The following is a 22,986-nucleotide window of genomic DNA, read 5'->3' as shown; positions in this document are numbered from 1 at the left end:
GGGCTCAGGGTGACTAAAAACAGTTTAAAAACCACACAGAATATTAAAAAATACAGAATATACAATAAAAACAATTTCATACATACTATATAGTATTGCGAGTAAAGTCTCATGGTGACTACAATGTTTTGCTAATCCAGTCTATTTATCTTGCAACTTAAACCTTGTATCTCCATTCTCAGTTCTTCTGCTCGCTTAATTTTGTTTTTTTCCTCATCTTAATCATGTTACACCTCTGTATGTTTCTCTTCATTGGATCCCATTATTCTTCTAATGCTCAGGTCTTTTCATGGTTCTGCACCTTATCTATCTTGATTACTTTCTTCTCTAGTGTCTCTGTACATCAAACACTAATCTTCTTACTAAACTTCTACTCCCTTGAGTTATTTCTTGTCTCTATACTCTCTCTTTGCAATCCTTTATGCATATTGCTCTTTCCTTTTAGATATTCAATTGGCTTCTGCCTTGTCCCACTTGAAGAAATTGTTACAAAGTCATCCCCCCTTACTATTTGTCACGGCTGGGGCCGGGTCAGGTAAAGTCCAGAGGCAGTCCGAGGTCTGTAGCCAGTAAGCAGGAGGGTCCGAGGCGCCAAATCCGAATCACTGTAGAAGTATCGCAGGTCTGAGGTCCAGAAGCCGAGGTCAGGGAGTCCAGAAGTCCAAAGCCAAAGTCAGGGAGTCAGGAACCAAAGTCAAGCCGGAGTGGATGCTAGAATGTCAGGGAGATGACTAGTTGCTTCCACAAAGCTTCCTCCCAAAGCCCACAGCTATATAGCCCTCTGCTGGCTGTTGCCCGTTTGGGCTAATTGCTGGCTCAGGGAGGCAGCCAGGATCCTGTTACCACTCAAGCATCCTTGCTCTTAGAAGGGCCAGAATCCTCTCAGAACTCAGGGCTCAGGGAGCGTCTTGCTTGTGAGCGTGCCGCCCTCCTCCGATCCCTGAGGTCCTGCCGGAGGCGGTCACGCACACGAGCCACCCGAGAGGGCGAGGCAGGGGGGCTGGGATCTTCTCCAGCAGGAGGCAGGGGCACTGGTGCAGGTGGCAGGGGCACAGTTTCCTCATCAGACTCAACTTCCTCTGAAGGGTCCCCAGCACCCATGACACTATCCCCCCCCCCAGGGCCCCCCTCCGTCGAGGGACCTGGAAGGTCGGGGTGGTCGTTGTGGAACTGGTGCACCAAGTCCGGGGCATGAAGATTGTCCTCGGGCTCCCAAGACCGGTCTTCTGGGCCGTATCCCTCCCAGTCCACCAGGTACTGGAGGCCTCCACGATGGTACCGGGAGTCCAGGATCTGGCGCACCTCATATTCTTCCTCGTCATCCACCAACACTGGTGGTGGCGGCGGTGGGGAAGGAGTCCGAGCTGGGTCAGGGGGTGCAGCCGGAACAAGGAGGGAGCGATGAAACACGGGGTGAATGCGGAGGTGGGGTGGCAACTGGAGCCTGAAGGCGACGGGGTTTATTTGTTCAACGACGGGGTAGGGTCCAATGAACCGTGCATCCAGCTTGTGAGACCGACCAGGTCGGCGCAGGTAGCGAGTTGAGAGCCACACCTGATCCCCCGGCTGCACTGGAGGGCCTTCTTGCCTCTTTCGGTCCGCAGCCCGTTTATATGCCTCCTTGGCTTGCTGTAGCTGCTCTCGGAGCAAGTCTTGGCTGGCACGGAGTTCTTGCAGGTAGGCATCGACGGCGGGGACATTCGTGGGTGGTAGGATCGCTGGGAAGAACCGAGGGTGGTACCCGTAGGTTGCAGCAAACGGGGTCATTTGGGTGGATGAATGGACCGCGTTGTTGTATGCAAACTCCGCTAGGGGCAATAGAGTGGTCCAGTCATCCTGCTGGTAACAGGTGTAACAGCGGAGATATTGCTCTAGCGTGGCATTGGTGCGCTCTGTCTGGCCATCTGTCTGTGGGTGGTAGGCCGAGGACAGGTGCACTCGAGTACCCAGGCTGGAATGGAGGGCTTGCCAGAACCGAGAGGAGAACTGAGGGCCCCGATCGGAGATCAGATGGGCTGGGAGTCCATGCAGACGAAAGATGTGTTGCAGGTAAAGCTGGGCCGTCTCCTGAGCTGTGGGGAGTTTCGGGCACGGAACAAAGTGGGCCATCTTGGTAAATAGGTCGACGACCACCCAGATACAAGTCTGACCCTTGGAGCGTGGAAGTTCCGTGATGAAGTCCATCGAGATGGTATCCCAGGGTCCTGAAGATGTGGGCAAGGGCTGCAGCAACCCTGAGGGTTTGGCTGGGATGTCTTTGGCCCGTCGGCAGACGTCACAGGAGCTGACATAGCGGGCAACATCAGCGCGAACTCGTGGCCACCAGAATTCCCTTGTCAGCAAGTGGGTGGTCTTATGCTGTCCAAAGTGCCCGGCGGGTAACGAGTCGTGGGTCAGGCGTAGCACTTCTGCCCGCAAGGGCCCGGGCGGCACATAGAGGCGTTCGCGGTGTAGCAAGAGGCCGCCTCGAGTCGTGAACTCCCCTGTTGGGTCATCTTGGAGAGCCTGGAGGTGTTGCTGGACCCAGGGATCATTGGCCTGGCTAGCCCGAATGTCCTCCACGAGTGCTGGTGAAGTGGAGGTGGCTGCAAATACTGAGGGCGGCAGGATTGGAGCAGCGGGCGCGGTCTCAGTTGAGGCAGGGGCGTATTCCGGTTTCCGGGAGAGCGCGTCTGCTTTCCGGTTCTGGGTATGGGGGATGTAGGAGATCCGGAAGTCGAAGCGAGAGAAGAATAGGGACCACCGGATCTGGCGCTGGTTGAGACGGCGGGTGGTCTGGAGGTGTTCCAAGTTCCGGTGATCGGTGAGCACTTGAACAGGGTGGCGAGCCCCTTCGAGGTAATGTCGCCAAACCTCAAACGCCACCTTGATCGCGAGCAACTCCCTCTCCCAGATGGTATAGTTCCTCTCTGCAGCAGTGAGCTGCCGCGAGTAATAGGCGCAGGGCTGTAGTGGCTGGGACGGCTCCTCGCGCTGGGACAGCACTGCTCCCAGGGCCACGTTGGAGGCATCAGCTTCCACCGTAAAGGGAAGCTGGGGGTCGGGGTATCTCAGGAGTGGCCCGGTGGCAAAGCGAGTCTTCAGGGTGGAGAAGGCGTTATCGGCCTCTGGGGACCAGTGGAAGGGTTCTTTGGGGCGGAGTAGTTGAGTCAGGGGTGTGGTCAGGGATGCGTAGGCCGGGATGAATTGCCGATAGTAGTTGGCAAAACCGAGGAACCGCTGCAGGTCTTTGCGATTCTGAGGAGCCTGCCAGGTCAGGACCGCTTCTACTTTTTTCGGGTCCATGAGGATCCCCTGCGGTGACACGATGTGCCCAAGGAACTCGACGGAGCGCAGGTCGAAGTCGCACTTCTCCAGCTTGGCGTAGAGACCATGGGCTCGTAGGCGCTGCAGGACCTGGCGGACGTGCTCGGCGTGCTGGGCAGGATTGCGGGAGTAAATTAGGATGTCATCCAGGTATATGATCGCGAAGCGGTCGAGCAGGTCCCGGAATATGTCATTCATGAACCTCTGGAAGACAGCGGGGGCATTGGTCAGTCCGAAGGGCATTACCAGGTGCTCGTACTGCCCGTATCGGGTCCCAAACGCGGTCTTCCATTCGTCTCCGGGCCGTATGCGCACCAAATTGTACGCTCCACGGAGGTCCAGCTTGGTGTAGATTTGGGCCCCCTTTAGGCGATCCAAGAGTTCAGGGATCAGTGGTAGAGGGTACCGGTCGCGGATGGTGATCTTGTTCAGGGCCCGGTAGTCATTGCACAGCCGGAGCTCCCCACTTTTCTTCTTCACGAAGAGCACTGGAGCAGATAGGGGAGAGGTTGAGGGTCGGATGAATCCGCGTTTCAGGTTCTTGTCCAGGAAGTCTCGCAGAGCTGCCAACTCCGGCTCCGACATTGGGTACAGACGCCCCACCGGGAGTGGTGCCCCAGGTACCAAATCAATGGCACAGTCGTAGGGCCGGTGAGGGGGAAGCTGATCAGCTCCTGTCTCTTCGAAGACATCAGCAAAGTCCACATACTTCTGAGGGAGCTGAGGACCACCACTCGGGATGCCAGCTGCTAGAGTGGTGGGAGGAGTCAGATGGGGGCATGGGTCTCGGAAGCGTAGTTCCTGCTGGGCCCAGTCCACGATGGGGTTGTGCAGCTTCAGCCAGGAAAGGCCTAGAATCAGCGGGAAGCGAGGCATGCGGGCGACATCAAACCGCAGCTGTTCTTGATGCTGCTGGACGTGGAAGGTGATGGGACAGGTCTCCTGGGTGACGGGGCCAGAACGGAGGAGGCGCCCGTCAATAGCCTCCACCAGCGACGGAATCCCTTTTGTCTGCACAGGGATCTGGTGCTGCTTCACAAAGGCGGCATCTATAAAACAGTGGGCCGCTCCCGAGTCCAGCATGGCATACACGAACAGCCAGCGTTCGTCAGGCAGACGGAGTTTGACTGGTAGCAGGAATGGCCCTGGGGTATCAGCCCGCTGTTCGGAGGACCCAGCTAGTCGCCCCAGGCTGGGGGGTCCACTTACGCCTGGGGCTGCCCTTTTGGCGGCGGTGGCAGCGAAGGTCCAGGTATCCGATGCTTAGCAGGGCAGCCAGAGGCATAGTGGCCTGCCGTGCCGCAGTAGAGGCACAGATTCTGCGTGCGGCGTCTGGTCTTTTCCTCTGGGGTCAGGCGGGGTCGAGCAGCTCCAAGCTGCATAGGCTCATCCTTGGTGCTGGTACTAGCTGGGGACGGGCGAGGAGCCAGGTAGCACGGCGCAGGGAGCTGGCGCCCTCTGGTCTTGGCTTGGCGGCGACTTTCCAGGCGGCCATCGATGCGGAGGCAGAGGGTGATAAGTTCTTGGAGCGTGGGTGGCTGCTCCACCCTGGCCAGTTCATCCAGGACCTCCTCTGCCAACCCCTCAGTAAACTGGTCCATCTGGGCAGCCTCATTCCACGCCAAGTCCTGGGTCAGGAGCTTGAATTCAGTGGCATATTGAGCCACCGAGGAGTTGCCTTGTTTCAGTGCCCTGATCTTCCGGTTGGCTGTGGCTGCTTGGACTGGGTTTGAGAAAGCAGCAGACAGGTGGGCCTCAAACCCCTGGTAATCAGTCAATAGGGGAGAGGAAGCGACCAGTAAGGGTGTGGCCCATTTGGCCGCCTGCCCCTTTAACAGACTGATGACGAAACACACCTTGGTTTTGTCATTGAGGAAGTCCCGTGCTCTCAGTTCAAAGTACAGCCGACACTGTGCTAGGAAGGCAGGAAATTCTTCCACGGCACCCCCAAATCTGTCAGGTGGGGGAACTGGGCACTTGGCTGGAGCACTGGCCGCAGGTTGTTGCTGCAAGTGCACTACTGCCTGTGTTAGCTGCTGTACCTGGGCTTGGAGCGCAGCCAGTAGTTCTGTGGTTTCACTTGCTTCAGCATCCATCCTGTGGAGTGGGTGTTTGTCGGTGGAAGCAATCTGTCACGGCTGGGGCCGGGTCAGGTAAAGTCCAGAGGCAGTCCGAGGTCTGTAGCCAGTAAGCAGGAGGGTCCGAGGCGCCAAATCCGAATCACTGTAGAAGTATCGCAGGTCTGAGGTCCAGAAGCCGAGGTCAGGGAGTCCAGAAGTCCGAAGCCAAAGTCAGGGAGTCAGGAACCAAAGTCAAGCCGGAGTGGATGCTAGAATGTCAGGGAGATGACTAGTTGCTTCCACAAAGCTTCCTCCCAAAGCCCACAGCTATATAGCCCTCTGCTGGCTGTTGCCCGTTTGGGCCAATTGCTGGCTCAGGGAGGCAGCCAGGATCCTGTTACCACTCAAGCATCCTTGCTCTTAGAAGGGCCAGAATCCTCTCAGAACTCAGGGCTCAGGGAGCGTCTTGCTTGTGAGCGTGCCGCCCTCCTCCGATCCCTGAGGTCCTGCCGGAGGCGGTCACGCACACGAGCCACCCGAGAGGGCGAGGCAGGGGGGCTGGGATCTTCTCCAGCAGGAGGCAGGGGCACTGGTGCAGGTGGCAGGGGCACAGTTTCCTCATCAGACTCAACTTCCTCTGAAGGGTCCCCAGCACCCATGACACTATTTGTTCTTCATTTTGAACTCAAATATTTCTTTTTTCTCTCTTACTTAAGATGTTAACAATTTAAAGACCCTTCTTTTACCCTTCCCCCATTATTTTATTTTGGCCAACTAGTGAAACAGATTCCTTCCTTGCCCTTTCCTTCTTATTTTCATCTACTTTTGCTTCATCTTCTTTCTTTCTTTTTTAAAGTGTGAGTCTGTGGATTAAGGACTGGTTGCATTTTATTTCTGTAGAGAAGCAAGAATGTTACAGGAACTTTTAGATGACAAGCAAGCAACCTGCAATGATCTGTAGAGGGCACTCATTTTCCCCTCTATTCCGCCCCCCGCCACACTACTTATTCCTTTCCTCTCCCCGCAGCCCATAACCTCTTCCCTTTTCCTGATTTGCTTTCTTCTTTCTGCCCATCATCTAACCCACCTTTATCTGTTCCTCTGTCTTCAGCTTTCCCTCCTTCCTTCCCAGCCCAATAGCCTCGTCCTTGGAAAAACCTAGCTGAGTTGCATGGTACTCACCAATGCCAGGCCAGGCCCAGGTGGACAGTAGATTAGATTAGATTAGATTAGATAATTTTATTTGTATCCCGCCCTCCCCGCCGGAGCAGGCTCAGGGCGGCTAACAGCATTATATAAAAACAAAGTTATATCCAGCATTCAAAATTCTGACAAGTTTAAAATCAATCAATCAATTAAATTAAATTAATAAAAGTGCTATTGCTATTCGTTCTTTTGTGGTGGCGGTTATCCTTAGCAGCTTCTTTCTTCAGCGAAGGCCAGTCGGAAGAGGAAGGTCTTGCAGGCCCTGCGGAATTGTTCAAGGTCCCGCAGGGCCCGCATTTCCTCTGGGAGTTGGTTCCATAGGCTCGGGGCTACAGAGGAGAAGGCCCGGTTGTGGGTGCATTGCAGCTTCACCTCTCTTGGTCCGGGGGTGGTCAGCAAGTTTTTTCCAGTTGACCTCAGTGCTCTCTGGGGTTCATATGGGGAGAGACGGTCCCTAAGGTAGACAGGTCCTCGACCATATAGACCCATAGACCACTACTGCCAGCCCAGCCCACCCCTGCTGTGTGGAGACCTTGCTGCCACCAGGCTCAGTGGTTTAGTTAGTGAGTCTCTGGTGGTCCCCAATAGGCCTGTCCCCAGCAGCTCCTCCACCACTGGGACACATGACAAGAGAAGGGGACAGGGCAGGACCTTTTCTGGGGCTGCTTTGGCCTTCAAGTCCACACCTGCTTCCCACCAAAACCAAGGCTTGGAAGGCTTAGCAATATTGTGTTTGCCTATCAACCTGTAAAATGGCAACTGAGAACAAAGTTAGAATCCAGTGGCACCTTTAAGACCAACAACTTTTTATTCAAGGTATGAGCTTTCATGTGCATGCACACTTCTTCAGATTGATATTAGGAAAAACTGATTCAGAGCCCATGTGGGGTAGCTTTGAATAGTGGAAACTCTTGGTGCAAGGCTACTTCCAGATGTTAAGAACACTCTGTGTATTTGTAAAATGAAGAATCACATCTTGAGAAGGAAAACAGTTTCCTGTATTTAGCTTAGTGCCCAAAGGGGGAAAAGACCGGAAGTCTGGTAGATCAGGTTTTGGCAAAGGGTTTTGAGGTGGCAGAGGAAGGCCCTCAAAAGGTGCCAAACGCATAGGTTATTTATCTTAAAGTGACGATAGTAACCATCATGCCAGAGAAAGAGTACTAGTGGAGAGACCTTAGTCTTATAACCCAAGTAACAAAGCAGGGTACACTCAAGATTAGAAAATGGGAAAGCTACCCAGAAATCTTGAACAGTTATAAAAAGATAAACCTTTAACATCGACAATACTTTTAGTGAAAGTTAAACCAACTGAACCACTATATCTTGTGAAGTCAGTAACTTCAGACATAGTTCTGTGTTCAGTTTTGTCCGCCTACATCTTCTAAATCCCCCAAACTTATGAAAATATCTCATCCCTTCCCTATCAGTTTGTTTAAATAAACCAAAACTTGTTTTAAATCACTACCCATGCCTACTGTGCCATTTTCTGAAAGATAAATTTTGACAACTGAATCAATGACAGGGTGATCATTCTAGGGAAGTGCTTAATAGAATGGTCGCCCCTATCACAGACCCCTTCCAACTCTGTGCTTCTATGAATAAAACTGTGTTGGTCTTAAAGGTGCCACTGGACTCTAACTTTGTTCTATTGCTTCGGATCAATATGGCTGCCCACCTGGATCTATCTTCATTCCAACTGAGAGTTCAGCAGGAATTTTTCTTAAAGCTACAGATGTGGTTTCTATTATTTTCAGAAGTTTTAATTTTCCAATGTATTCTTTTTTATTTCATATTTTTCTATAAACTTGGAATTTCAGGTTTGTAGAGACACCCCCCCCCCCCCGGTTCCTAGCTCCATTTTACAGGACTATTAACCTACACTCTATGGCTTGGCTCAGAATAAAATATATGCTGGGATGACATCTCTTATCACATGATATCTTGATATTCTGATATTGCTCAGTCAAGTATAGTAAACATTAAATACCAAGGTACACCAAAATATATACAGCACCGTTATCTATTAGCAATTGAGAGGGGTGTGATAGGAAAGACAACTAAAAAGCTTTGAGAACTGCAACTCCCAGGCCTGGACAGAAACATCTGCTATCACTGTCAGTTTTGAAATGGGAAGGGTTCTGCCTGTGCACTGAGAGCACTGCTATGATGCTCCCACACTTAGGACTAAAGCAGCATGTGGAGGCTGACAATTTCTATAGGTCCCAGTTTTGAAACAATGTGGTAATGTCTGTGCTGCACAGATCATATTGTTCAGCTAGGGATCACTGGTGGCAAAGCACATCACTACATCCAGGGGATGAGTGGATGAGTAGTGCAGCTGCTTTGAAATCATATTGCACCACATAATATTCAATAATAATCAAGCATCCATCAAGAAAAACCAAGCACCCATGGGAATGGGAGAGAGATGGATTGGGATCTTGTGGTTTTTCATTATGGATTCTCCTTTTCTAGAACAATGCTTCTATGAATAAAACTGTGTTGGCCTTAAAGTTGCCTCTGGACTGTAAGTTTGTTCTATTGCTTCAGACCAACACGGCTGCCCACATGGATCTATCTTCATGGCAACTGAAAATTCAGCAGGAACAATGGACTCCCATAGGTGGCTAATACCATTAAAAAACCCCAAACAAAACAGAACCAAATTAACAGATGCAGTGATGGAAGCCAAGTCAAAAAAGCTGAAAGGAGGTGGATATAGAAGTGGTGAGAATTCCCAATGGAGGAGCTTTCAGGTTATGTTGACTGGGAAGTAAAACTGCTCATTAGATAGGGCATAAACAGTGGCTGGCTTTTGGAGCACATACTTTTTATGTGGACGGTCAATTAGTGGTATCTGCATATGAAGGACTTCAGGATGCAGTTCCTGGGAAAGATCTCTGCCTGTCTGGAGACCTGCCGCCATCAGAAGAGAGAATACTAGGCTAGGTGAACCATCATCTCAGTATAATGTAGCTGTTTATGCTCACACTGTCAGCAGTCAGCATAAACCTGCTTTTGTTTATACCTTTCCCTCATGCTTTTGATTTATTGCTCTCAAATATTTTAGAAGTTCTAGCACTTCTTTCCAGGAAATATATGATTCCCTCCCTCCTTAAAAGGTATTCCATTCAGGAGTCATAACTGAAATGATCTTGGAGAAGGTTCTCTTCGGAGCTTGTGCCTCAATTTGGTCAATGTGAAATAATGAGGGAAAACTAACCTTGCCTCGCAGCTTTGATATTAACTGGCTGGAATCCACCATTTAGAGCAGAGGAGTCTATAATGTCTGACTCAAAATCCCGGTGGTTCTTCCGATAGATGAACAAAGCGACAATCACAGAAATAGCAAGGCACACGATCACTGCAATCACGATCCCAACGTAAAGTGCTACATCGTCTGAATCAGGTGCAGCTGGAAAAAGGGATTTGGGGTAGGGTGTGAAAGTAGGAAACATTTAGTATGGTAAACAGTCTCAGAAATTTTTACAAATATTAATCTGTATTGCTATCACAATGTTAGTATCTATTTTATGGGCTAATTTAAAATTCATCTCAAAAGCTCTGTAGCAGGGTTGTACTCTTTCTATTAGGGAAAAATGGTATTTTAGCTTTCTCTCAGTCATTTTTAAAAGAAAATCTATATTTATATATAGTTATAAATCTATATTCATATATCTTTTCCTTTTATAGAGGCAGCATAACTGCCTGTTTATAACTGGATGATCAAGGAAAGCTTAGTCAAAAGAGGTATTCATTACAGCATTCATGGTAAGATGATCAATGCTACTTCTTCAGGGCATCTAATCATAAAACACTCTTTCTTTTACCTTTTCCACCCACACTGCATGCTTTACTTTTCTAAAAAGTAAACAAACCTTAAACTAAACAAACTTCTTAAGTTTGTATGTTAATCAAATTTGCATACTTGTTAAGGGAAATATTTCAACTGATACAGTTACATGATTTGAAAGATACTTAAGAGGTTATAATTATGTGCCAGATATCCCCTGAGTTTCTATTTTGGTACTGACTGTGATTTCTTGTGTAACCATTTTCCTTCATACATATACAGAACTCTCCTGTTTATAATGGCTTCAATCAGTGAGATACTATGAAGCAATGCACAGAACTGGGAAAATCTGAAAGTGATGTCAGTCCTCTCTAGGAATCATTAGAAATATTATGGTTTTACTCTAGAGTTTCCAGCAATGCCTAGAGTGCAGTGCCACCACTTCAAGCCCCCCCCCCAAATGTAACAATGCAGTTCACTGATGGTACCCCCCCTCATGTCCCTGACCCCCGGGATTCCTGCCAGTTGCCCGGTGGCTGGCAACCCTAGACAAAGTTGTGATTTGAACTGAGGCCATGACATTGGGTGAGGAGGTTATATCTTCCTCTTCCAATCCTTCTGTAAATGTAAGTATTGATTTACCTATAATGATAGAAGACAGAAGAATGTACCCATGCATATCAGCATCTAACTTAAGCTGGGCTGCTACCTGTGCAAGGCTGCAATGCATATAATAGCATGCTAGAGTTCTGTAGCCCAGGCACATGTGGCACTGTTGTGCTAAAGTTGTACATGCTCTGTGTGGGTAGCAGTTCACTTTAAAAAGTTGCTGGGTATGACTGAAGTTGCATGGGTAAGTTCTTCTGACTTGGCTGCATAACGTTTAAATGAGGCCTAAATCAGCCTTCCAGAGGAGAGTTCAAGGAATTTGCAGTTTGACAGCCAGCAGGGGAAACAGATGGGTTTCAGTAAGCCAGGTCACTCTTGCTTCATCTCTGGGATGGAAATGGTAATGCATTCCATTTGTATGGAAAACTATATAGATATCAACAAAGAGACGGACAGAAAGAGACAAATGTAGAACAAAAGGAAATGTCAACATACCTTAACTACAACAGTGGAATTAGTCCTGGACTAGGGTTGCCAGGTCCTAGGATTTCACTGGTGGGGGGTGGAAGGGAGCTTTCTGGGAATGGAACAGGCTGGGGTGAAGTCACCACATGTGACATGACATCCCTGACATGATGATATTATGTGGAAGTGATCTCATCACTGGCGATGTTGGGTGGTGATGCTGTGGTTTTTGGGGAAACTGTATGGTAAAGTTGGGCTCAAACCATAGAGTTTTGCCCCAAAACTAGAGCATCAGTCATCATGCCAAGGACATTGTGTGAGGTTGTGGCTGTTGGGGCCAGGGCTTCTCCCCACCAGCCAGCTGTTTGGCGGCTGGTGAGCCCACAAAATTAGGGGATCCCCTACTTCCACCTGGGGGCTGGCAACCCTATCCTGGACAAAGGATTTTAAAAAGACTGTACTGACAATGTACAATTATACTTAGCATTATGATTTCAAATCCTTCAAACATATTAAGAATGCCGACATCAACCCTGTAAGGTGACTCCCCTACCCATTTTGTAGGTGAGGCAGTATTTAATTTTGAGACACAGTAGTTTATCTTTACAGCTGAACTTGTGGCTGAGATGAGGCTTTCCCATCCGGTTCAACTGGCCATTAAGCTATATTAGATCTGAGAACCCAGTTCAGACCAGACTACTACAACTTTTCTAAGAACACACCATGTTTTGATATCATTCCCCTGAGGAAGTAAGGCCAACTTGTGAGACTTTTTTGCTGTCTGCCTGTAACATGTCTCCTGCGCTAATCCCAGTGCTATAACTATTGCCACTCATCCCCCAAGAGACAGTACCAAAAGGATTGAATACATGTAAGAAATGTGACACAGATGCAGAGTATGTGTGTGGGAAGGAAGGCTGAGATAAGGCAAGCATATCACCATTTTTTATTCTATCACATTGTGTTCTTTCACTGTATGGAGACTTTTTTAAAAAAAAAAAACCACCCTATTTTCATGTTTTTGATCTCCTTTTTGTTGGTGTTTAGGCGCTCAGTTAAGAACTCAGAGATGATTCCCTCTTGAATATCATCCAGCTCAGTGCTAATGGAACTTAAAGGCTGCATTTTGTAAATGCTGCCATCTATATCATTCTTGTCTGTCAGTGGCCTTCTCAGACAATAGTGGAAGCCAAATCAGTAGAAAGCCACTCTATTCCACTATCTCTTCCCCAGTATCAAAATCAAATGTCTGCAATCATTTTAACTGCTTCCCAATTAACTTCTTTTGGCTGATGACGGAATACAATTTCTCCTTTCAATTTCTTGCTTGCCTGGCCCTTTTCCCTTGCCTCCATTATTTACACTTCTTTGCCTAGTACATCAGCCTGCACTTTTTTTTTTAAAGCAAGCAAAAGAGAACTCTCTTTGGATTTAGCACTTCTTGCCCATGAGAATGAGCTGAAAGTAAATCTTGGAGCAGGAAATTAGAATCCAAGAACATAATATCAAACAAGACTTACAAGAAAATCCATATTCATTCTGGGTTCTCTGTTCAGTTGAAATAGGGTAAATGAAACCTTTAAAAGAAAAAAAAAGATGGGAACAAAATCAAAATTAACAAAGGGAACTATAAAAATACATGCACACATACACACACATGAAGAATGGCTCAGTTTTTGTTTTCAAAAAAAGAAGGAAGGAAGACAAAGGAAAGGAAACCCATGGTACTTTAAAATTCGGATTCAGCACACACTTACATTTTGCATCTTCTGTCTGCTGAGAAGTTTCACTAAGAATTAATAAGTAGGCAGATTGAATTTCAGAGCCAAAAAATCGGTCTCGAGTCACTAACTTTGGAGTGCTTAAAGTCTTTCTTTTATAGAGCATAAACTCTAATGGATCTAATTTATTTCAGACATCAAGGGTCATTAGCATATGGAAAGTCTTCTTCCCCCCAATCCTTGCCATATGCTTTAATTCCCAGGACATGTTCAGTGGGGCTCTAAACAGTTTTTTTTTAATTTAATCATAGTAGCTTGCTGCTGGTCTAATAGAACTGAAAGAGACTTGCTGTCAACGGTCAGAGGTTAAATACCCACTTACTGGGAGCTCAGCCCCTGCAAAAGCCTCATACCCCATCCCCTTTTTATCTGAGATTTCTGGGGAATGGCTCTAACCTACCCTTTAATAGAAATCCAATAGGGATTCTCTATGGAGAAAGCAATTTGCCAGAGAGTTGGAAACAGGCTGTATTCCATTTGAGATCATTAGGAAATCAATAGGAGCCTTGAGATTGTAAAGTAATTTATTTTAGATTTTGAAGGCATTGTGTAATATTGTCAAAATCATAATATTATTCACATTTTTTTCTGTTACAGACAAATAGCAAAGAAATTGACTCTATTCTCCTTCTTCCTTATTTCCAGTGATAATGCAGTGCTTCAGCATTTTCTCTTCTAGGCAACGTGCCCTGAAAACCCTGTGACAGAGACAAGTTATTTCTTTTCTTTGTGCCAACAGAAATAATGGGTTGGATCCAATGACTCCCTTTCCCTAATGAGAATTCCCACAGCTGGTGAAGGCTCCTTATTTAGCAAAAGGGAGTTGCTAGATCCAACCAATTCTGGCTAAAATTCTAAGCATATTTAATTGGAGAGTGCTGACTCTTGAAAGCTTATATCATGAAACTCTTTTTTGTCCCTAGGGTGCTACTGAATTCAAATTCTTGCTGCAGACCAACACAATTACCCTTTGAAATGATCTTAACTGGAAATTAGTATCTCTCAGGTCAGTTGGACTTGCTTTCAGGTAAGTATGTTTAGAATCAGGGCCACCAGCTTGAAAAAAAATTGGGCCTCTCCCATTTAGACAGAAACACATTACATTTGGGAACTACCTATCACCCCCCAGGATACCAGAGACCATGCAGTTTGAAATCAGGTTAAAACTATAAACAAATGAAATGAAATGAAGTGAAATGAAATGAAATGAGGAAACACAATATGGAAGATTATGAGGTTTACAGGGCAAACCTAAGCAAATTTGCTCCAGTCTAAACCCACTGAAATCATATGAAGCTGTCTTCTACTGATTTAAGACTATTGATCTGTCAAGGTCTGTGCTGTCAACATCAATCAATACCTTAAAGGAGAATAAGCCTGTACAGGATTGTGCTGTTAGTGCAAGATGATCTGGGAGACCTTGTCATCTGTAAGAATCAACTTCTTCTTGTGCTCAGGGTTACAATCAACTGAACATAATACTGTGAAATAAGGTACATTTTCTAATAATTGCTGTTTCTGTGAGGTCTCTCCCTGGTGGGACAGCAGTGAATCCCTGAAAAGGGGTTTTCAGTTCTGACGGAGGCAATATCTGGCTGCCCCAGTAGAAAATGTACTTCCACTGTAGAACTCCCCAATTGCTCCTGAGAAGCTCCAACAGCTTGGGGCTGCTGCTATGCTGCCTATGCTCTCTCTCTCGGATCTCAAAGGTGTTCAGCAGGACCTCCTATATTATTGCATTGACAAGCACCACAATAGTTGTCACCAGCCATCTGGCACATGCTTCCCCCCCACTTTTTTTTTTTTTTTAAAAGCTGAACTCCTCACAGTTTGTTTTCATCAATATTTGTCCTGGTCCCAAATCAAACAGCATACCAAATTTCAGATTTAGCCAGAAGTGAATAATATTCTGCTGTAAGGCAAAAGAAGCAAGGTATTTGATTCCTGATCCTTTACATTGGTGCCATTTATGTATTTATGATCCCATGTATTTTCATGACACATTTATGACACGTTATGCATTCATGACATATATCCGACATTTCTTCCATTATGGAACTCAAGGCAGCACAAATATAATTAATTGAAATTACTTCTAAGCTCACAGCTTGGTTCAGGCAATGACAGGGTTCAGACCAGGGTTTCATTAAGCTAACTGTGATTAGTGTGAACATCAGACCCAGGATGCTCTACTAACTAGGGTAACTTAGACTTCATCAAACCAGCATCTGAAACTATGGTTTGAAGTTGGTTTAATAACCACAGTTAGTCTTAATAATGGATTTGTGAGATATATGCAAATATCCTGGCTAAATTCTGGCTTGTTCCACAGAGCTGTTTTCCCTGCAATGAAGTACAGGGTGGTAGCGGGGTATCTTCTAGGTGGGGTGAAAGTAATGAAACTAGCCTTTGTCGAGGCATCCAGGATTGGAATGATAGCCTGCAAACCAAATGGTGGTTTCACAGATTAGCCATAGGTAAAATAAACCATGGTTTTGTGTTATGTCTAAACTGAGCTAATGGCACCCAAGGCAGCTGGGATCCCACAAGATCTCCCATCCAAGCACTGACCAGACCCAGATTGCCTTAACTTCAGCAGGCCATATCATACAATTTTCAGCCATTTACTGGGGACAGTTAATCCACTAGGGATCAACATGGAACATGTGCACTTGGAAAGTAGGCTGTGCATGCCCATGAAACCTTTAACAACTGATTATTATTGACTTTGTCTCTACACACTTTAGGTCTGAGAACACAATATGGCCTTACAATGATAATATGCCTTGACCTCGGCCTGATTTGCTAGTAGCAGTATAGAAACTTGACTTCTTCCTATATCGTTCTGATATTGTAAAAAAGTAAAGGTAGTCACCTGTGCAAGCACCAGTCATTTCTGACTCTGGGGTGACGTTGCTTACACAACGTTTTCACGGCAGACTTTTTACGAGGTGGTTTGCCATTGCCTTCCCCAGTCATCTACACTTCCCCTCCCCAGCAAGCTGGGTACTCATTTTACCGACCTCGGAAGGATGGAAGGCTGAGTCAACCTTGAGCCAGCTACCTGAACCCAGCTTCTGCCAGGATCGAACTCAGGTCCTGAGCAGAGCTTAGGACTGCAGTACTGCAGCTTTACCACCCTGCACCAAGGGGCTCCTTCTGATATTATAGGAATGGAGAAACCATGTGGTAGAGGAACGATGATGTGGAAAGAACCAAACATTAGATGATGGTTCACATATGCACTGACTGTAGAATGAAGTGATCAGCTGCATATGTGAATGAATCACCACAATAAACACAAGCTTACACAACTGCAGTAAATATGCCACCACAGAAATAGTATTTGTATATGGAGGGCTTGCTTACACATAGCAAAGCTCCATTTGCCCTTTTCCCCTCGGTATAAGTTCATGGGTACTATACTTGGCCCTATGTGCAACACACCTGTTGGTTGTGTCTTGAATTCTGAGACGGAATATATGGTCAATCCTCATGTTAATCACAATAACCTTGCTATGAATCTTTATGTTGTAACCCACCCTGAGCCAGCTTCGGATTGAAGGGTGGGATAAAAACTGAATAAATAAATAATAAATGAGTAATGCTTGGGATGTATGGGGGAAACAGTGCTCTATTGAGATTCCTGTGTGTATGGAAATTGAACCTGTAGTGGGCTGGATCTGGTCTCTTCATTTTCACTGGCGTCAATTGACACATTTGACTGACACCCATCAAGCACTGATTGATGAACATCTGAGAAATCCGGTGACTTACATGTATGTGTGAACCAACATAGAAACTCAGTTTAGAGTGCTGGTAGGTTGTCCACTGTGTGGTTTTCCCCATATGATCTCCTCCCATGTGGCTTATTCCTTCCTATATTACTGGAACAACACAGGATGAGACAGAGAAAATAGCTCCGAAGCCACTACCAGTCACTGTAAATAATGTTTTTGTAGTCCTTTTGTGGACAAGGAAACCAAACAACAAGACCAGTTCATACTATACTGATGAACGCAGCTATTCTGAAAAACGCTAATGGGCCATGAAAATGGCAGCCCTCTCTGCTGTTTTTATGCAAACACTTCTGGCAGTGGACAGACTTTAATTGAGCATCTCTCTGAACTAGCTTTTAATTCAGAATTTTTATCATTGTAATTGGAGTAGGTGTGCCAAGGAAAAGAGCTGGGGAAACAGTTTACAATTTCTGTTTTGCATTACATGAGTCTGGGCATCTCTTTAGAAGGCTGCTGTGTTTTTTCCCCTTTCTTCCTTTCATGCTTGTCTATCTGGTTTTTCATATAATAAGAAAGGACATTTTCTTCAGATAATGAGAGAAATCTGCTGAGATTAGTACCTGAAATAATGAAAAATGACTTTTCTCCCAGCTTCAAAGTAAAAGCGGTGTAAAGCAGGGATTTGTTCTTCCCCTTCCTTGATCTATTTTACTAGCGGTATCAGAACGGCTGCATGGCAAGTACCAGAGGGACTTCAGCTATCACCACCATATTTCTTTGCTGGGGGATGAATGTAGGAAAACGGTGTTGCTGGATTTGACTCCACAATTGTTGCTAGTACTGATGATCTGTGCCTTGAGCAGCTGGTGTCACAGTTGGTAACTTACTTTGAGAAAAATAATTAATTTAAGTTGCTTCAAGTGGCTTTTGATGAAACAAGAAAAATGTTTTCAAAGGTCCTACTGGCGTTTGTTGCAATTCCTTGTGTGTTTACTGCTGGAATAGTTACAGCACTATTAGTTCAACACCTAGACACTCTCTTGCATTTAAACAAACACCTCAAATTATTCAGTGATGGGAATTAACAATTTCAGGGCTTTTTTTTGGGGGGGGGAGGGTGGCAAACTCAAGACTGTTAAGTCTTTGTTACCATTTATGCTTTCCCCCAACTGGCATTGCGTTTGAGATTTTTTTAAAAGGGCAAGCCTTTTTTTGGACTTATTTGAGCTTGTTTTAAACTTTGTAGCCATTTCCTACTGAAATAGTGTGATGGTCAAAGCCTGAGATAAACTGTAATTTTTGAACCACATAGCCCCGCCCCCCCCCCCCCGAAAAAAAGAAATCTTGCAAAGAATTCTGATTAGTTCCATAGCCTTTTCAACAGTGCAGATCTGAAACACAAAAGTAGGTCCAAGAGTAAGCAATAACATTGTATAAGAAAGAACAGAAAAGGCCAGAATCAGAGTTTTCAGGTCTCCTGCTATAGTGGGAGTCATTCCACCCCCAGTCTACCATTGCTGTTCAGTATATAGGGTTGTCAATCTGCAGATGGGGTCTGGACTACAGATCTCTCAGTTTCAGTTGATCTCCAGATGACAGTTCCATGGCTGTTTTGGAGGGTGGACTCTATGGAATTATATCCCTCTGAGGCCCCACCCTTCCCAAATCTTGTGCCCCCCAGGCCCCATCCCCAAATCACCATGAATTTCCCAACCTAGAATTGGGAACCCTACCAGTGCAGCAGTGGGAACAAAATGAGGGAAGGAAGTATTATCACAGGACATAAAGCTCTAACAATCCCCCAAATCTCTATGGTACAACACAGATTTGTGAGATCTTCTAGAATGTCACTGGTGACACCATGATGACACTTCTGGTTACATGATAGGAAGTGCAGCATTGTGTGATGCCTAGCTTACCCCCTCAAAGCTCCTTGGGATTGCCAGGGATGGCAAGCTTAGTAGGAATTAGTGAAGGAATAAAGTTTAAGAAATACAGTGAAGTGGGTAGACAGAAAGAGGAATATGGCTGCTGGCTCAGCATTCTTACCCTTCTTTAGTGCACATGTAATAAGGTTTTGCTAGTGACTGAGTAATGCAAGGGAGGTTTGGATAACATCTGGGGTTTCTACTTGATGAGAAACTTACAAACTTACAAACAAAACACAATTTTTACAGACTTACAAACAAAACACAATTTGGTCTGCTATGAACATTTGGTAGACTACCACAGTTCTTATAAGTTAATGTCGAGGTAACAGATTGTAATTTTAACCAGTGTATTCTAGTTAATATTTCTTCTGGAGCTGTATAATTTTTAAATTTTAAATTTTTTATTATATGTACTATATTTATTAAGCTAGAGGATGTTTGACCACTACTGTATTATTTGCCATATCTCATTATTCATACTAATGTCCTATATTTTATTTTCAGATTTATTTTTTAAATATCTTACGTTTTCTTATTTAGGTCCATCTTGATTTTTACAATTTTTATGTGGTTGTTGTTGGCCTGCATTGTGCTGTGTATTTGGTCATGGACCGTAATAAAGCAAACTGAAACTGACTACCACAGTTTCTTATGATCTACCCTCTTAAAGCTCCTTGGGGTTACTACTTACCAGTCAAGGGATGGCAATCTTAGTAGGAATTGGTGAGCCACAGCTTTCCATTATACCGGACCACAACTAAATGTCAACATTGGAAAAATGTTAACCTATTTTCTTTGGATTTTGAGAATTTCAGAAAAAGGATGAACACTGCAGTGAAAGTCTCTTCCCCCTGAAGTACTAGATGAATCTGTGTTCTGGAGAAAACTTTATCCAACAACTCTTCAAAACAAACTGGCCTGCCCTTGCAAGCTTATAATAAACAATTTTTCTTCAGCACTTTGTTGAATACTTTGCAGTACTGCTTTGTAGCCTGGAATTAAACATCTCTTTTTTTCTTTCATCCCTTGAGATTTTTTTCTCCTTTATCTGTAAATTAAAACATGACTCCAAAGGAAAGCAACGTACTGATGCTTAATTGGAATATTAAATAGCTGCACCTCTTAAATTATGAAGCTCGTTGTTCAGAAGCTTGAGTTTGCAGAATGGGATACAAAGAAAATGAGTTTGGGCTGGAACTTGGGTTATATACTGAAAAATTCCTCCTCCTCTCCATGGGCTGCAGAAAGATGGAATGGAGAATGTTTTCTAGGTAACTCCTGGTGGTTCTTTTATTAAAATGCTACATTCCTTTTTTTTGTTAGATTTATGTGGCAGAGTAACTGCTTTTCATTTTAAGAGTCTGTCATGGGGACCAGAGCCGGAGCTGGTTACTATTTTATTTAGCATAGTCAAATTTCAATAAATCAAGTCATAAAGCACACCAGACTCACTGGCTTCCTTTAGTAGACCTGTATGGATCTTTCTATATTTTATTTTACTTACAGTAGGACAGCTACAGCTATTATTTATGTCCTAAAATCCCAATAAGACTATTTTAATTCCCCCCCCCCCTTTTTCTGGTTGTTTGGAACCAGGCAGGACACCACTGCTCATCGTTGTAGCCCTCTCACCTCCCTGAAGTCCCTGCTTGCAGCCTCCGCAAGGGACCCAATGCCCAAGCTGAGACTAGGGCTGCCAATCCCCAGTTGGGGGCAGTGGATCTCCCAGTTTGGAGGCCCTCCTCCCACTTCAGGGTCATCAGAAAGCAGGGGGGATGTTTGCTGGTTACCCCATTATTCCCTATGGAGATCGATTTCCATAGAATATAATGGAGAATTGATCCGTGGGTATCTGGGGCTCCAGAGGGGCTGTTTTTTGAGGTAGAAGCACCGAATTTTCAGCATAGTAATTGGTGCCTCTCCTCAAAACTGTTGCCAAGTTTCAAAAAGATTGGACTGGGGGTCCAATTCTATGAGCTCCCAAAGAAGGTGCCCCTACCCTCCATTATTTCCTATAGAAGGAAGGCATTTAAAAGGAGAAAGGTCCCTTTAAATGTGAATGCCAAACTCCTTTTGGAGTTCAATAATGCTTGTCACACCCTTGCTCCCAGCTCCATCTCCAAAGTCTCCTGGCTCCATCCCCAAAGTCCCCAGGTATTTCTTGAGTTGGACTTGGCAACCTGAGCTGAGACTGACAGTTCTGGCTGAGCAACCCAGCTGAACTGTGGGGACATACCCATCAGGTGCAGCAGGACTGGATTCTTCCCTGTGCCTCAGCTGGCCACTGCAGCATACCCTTGAGGTGCAGCGGTACTGGCTCCTTCCCTGCAGCCCAGTAGGCAACCATGTTCCTTGGACATGATGGTACAAAGGCAAACCAACAGCCCTGCAACCAGTTCTCTGAAAGGGGCCTCCACAGTGAAGCCCCAACTAGAAGAAAAGCCTCAGGAGGATGATTGGCCTGGGCAGGAGGGGCCTGCAACATCTGTGAGGGCCTATTTAAACCATGGCAGCCCCAGGCTGAGAAGGAGGTGGTTTGGGCTGATTCCTTTCCAAAGCCTGTGGAGACAGTGGATCAGAGAAAAAAAGTTAGGGAGTGCCTCAACTGGAGGAGAAAAATGTGGGTGATCTCAACCTCCTGTCCTCTGCTTCTGAAGGAGATTTGGAAGATAAGCCCCTCTTACAGCTGGGGAACCAGAGGAGAAGAGGTACTTGAACCCTGTCCTGAGTTCCTTGGGGGAAAGTGGTCATTTAAAAAAAATGTGACATGCATGTGATAACTTAAGTTTACCTCATAAATTCATAATTCCAAAATGACCCTTTCCCTCTTTATGATCAAAGACAAATTCCAAGTCAAACATATACAGAAGAAAACATATACAGCTACTTTTATTGCTAGGTTATTTTCTGCTATCTGGAAAGTCTCTCAGGTTTTCACTAATGATGTCAGAGGTCAGCACTGACATCAAGCATTGCAAAGACACATCTCAACCATTTGTCTTCTTTCTGAAAGGTTGATTATTGACAGCTAGAGCGAGAATGACCACCATGTAGTTTGAAGTATTGTGCAAGTTTCACCAACCATTTACTAATTTATCAACCTATTCTTAAGGGAATAATGAAGTCTGCCTTTCTTCTGACTAATGCTTATGAAATTACATTCTTTGGCTCCAAGTAGTTATTGTCACTATGAAGTCAACAGGTAATTTGCCCACATTTCTAACCTAAACATAATATTGCAAGTTTTTGCCAGAAGGTTAAATAAAACCAAATGTCAAGATATTTTGCTATCCAGATAACTGATGTCAAACACATTTTGTAGATAATGTCAACTCTTGGAGACAGCTTAGATCAAAAGTTCCAAAAAGCCCCAAAGGTGTTTTTTTTTTCTAGGAACAACAAGTTGCATGGCTTCCCCAATGAATTCTGGAATATCAGTATGGTGAGGTTCTAACAATTCTCTGAAAAGGATCTTCACCAATCTTATTGAATTATCCAACTGTAAAAAGTTTTGGAGGAAGTAGATCCCCCACCCCTGCTGAGTGGTCAGGTTTCTCTGAGGTTCTCTTTAAATACTATAGGGAACTAAGACTGAGTCTGGGGTTATCCATCCCTGTGTCCTGTATAATATTCACTTGAGAACTGTAGGTTCTCTTCATTGCCCATTGAACAAAAATGACCAATTCAGATCATGAATGCTGCACATACAGAGAAGATAATTCAGTCTTCCTCCCAACACTATTCTCCTGGGATTCTGTGTGGCCCATTGGTGAAACCAACAAGTGCAAACATGGGCTTCTCCAACGAACCAGTATTCCTGCAGACTGTTTCATTCTGGGGAAATTATGCACTTGGGAAAGCTTCTACATATTATTTTTTTATTCTGCTTTTCTCTCTAATCAGAATCCGAAGTGGCTTATAACATCATTCTCCCATCTTCCATTTTACCTTCCCAAGATATCCCTGTGAGGTAACTTAGACTGAAAGATTGTTACAGCCCTAAGGTCACTAGGTAAGCTTCTTTGGCAGAGTGATGTTCAGACCTGGTTGTCAAATATCCTAATCAGATGCTCTAACCATGCATCACAGTCATGA

At 45.4% G+C, this 22,986-nt stretch overlaps 1 protein-coding gene across 2 annotated transcripts in view; it reads right to left on the bottom strand.

The window, feature by feature from the left end:
* Positions 1-22,986, bottom strand: part of UNC5C (unc-5 netrin receptor C) — a 493,308-nt gene that overhangs the window by 58,363 nt on the left and 411,959 nt on the right. The window contains exons 8-9 of one of the 2 annotated variants that reach the window (XM_060247042.1): positions 12,960-13,016; positions 9,796-9,987 (exon numbers count right to left, since the gene is read on the bottom strand). In XM_060247042.1, coding sequence (XP_060103025.1) covers positions 9,796-9,987; positions 12,960-13,016 — 249 coding nt within the window. The remainder of the gene's footprint in view (positions 1-9,795; positions 9,988-12,959; positions 13,017-22,986) is intronic. The other variant, XM_060247043.1, reaches the window with a different exon arrangement.

This window comes from Heteronotia binoei, chromosome 9, assembly GCF_032191835.1.
Source record: "Heteronotia binoei isolate CCM8104 ecotype False Entrance Well chromosome 9, APGP_CSIRO_Hbin_v1, whole genome shotgun sequence".
Classification (NCBI taxonomy): domain Eukaryota; kingdom Metazoa; phylum Chordata; class Lepidosauria; order Squamata; family Gekkonidae; genus Heteronotia; species Heteronotia binoei.
This window is presented reverse-complemented; position numbering and strand designations above follow the sequence as displayed.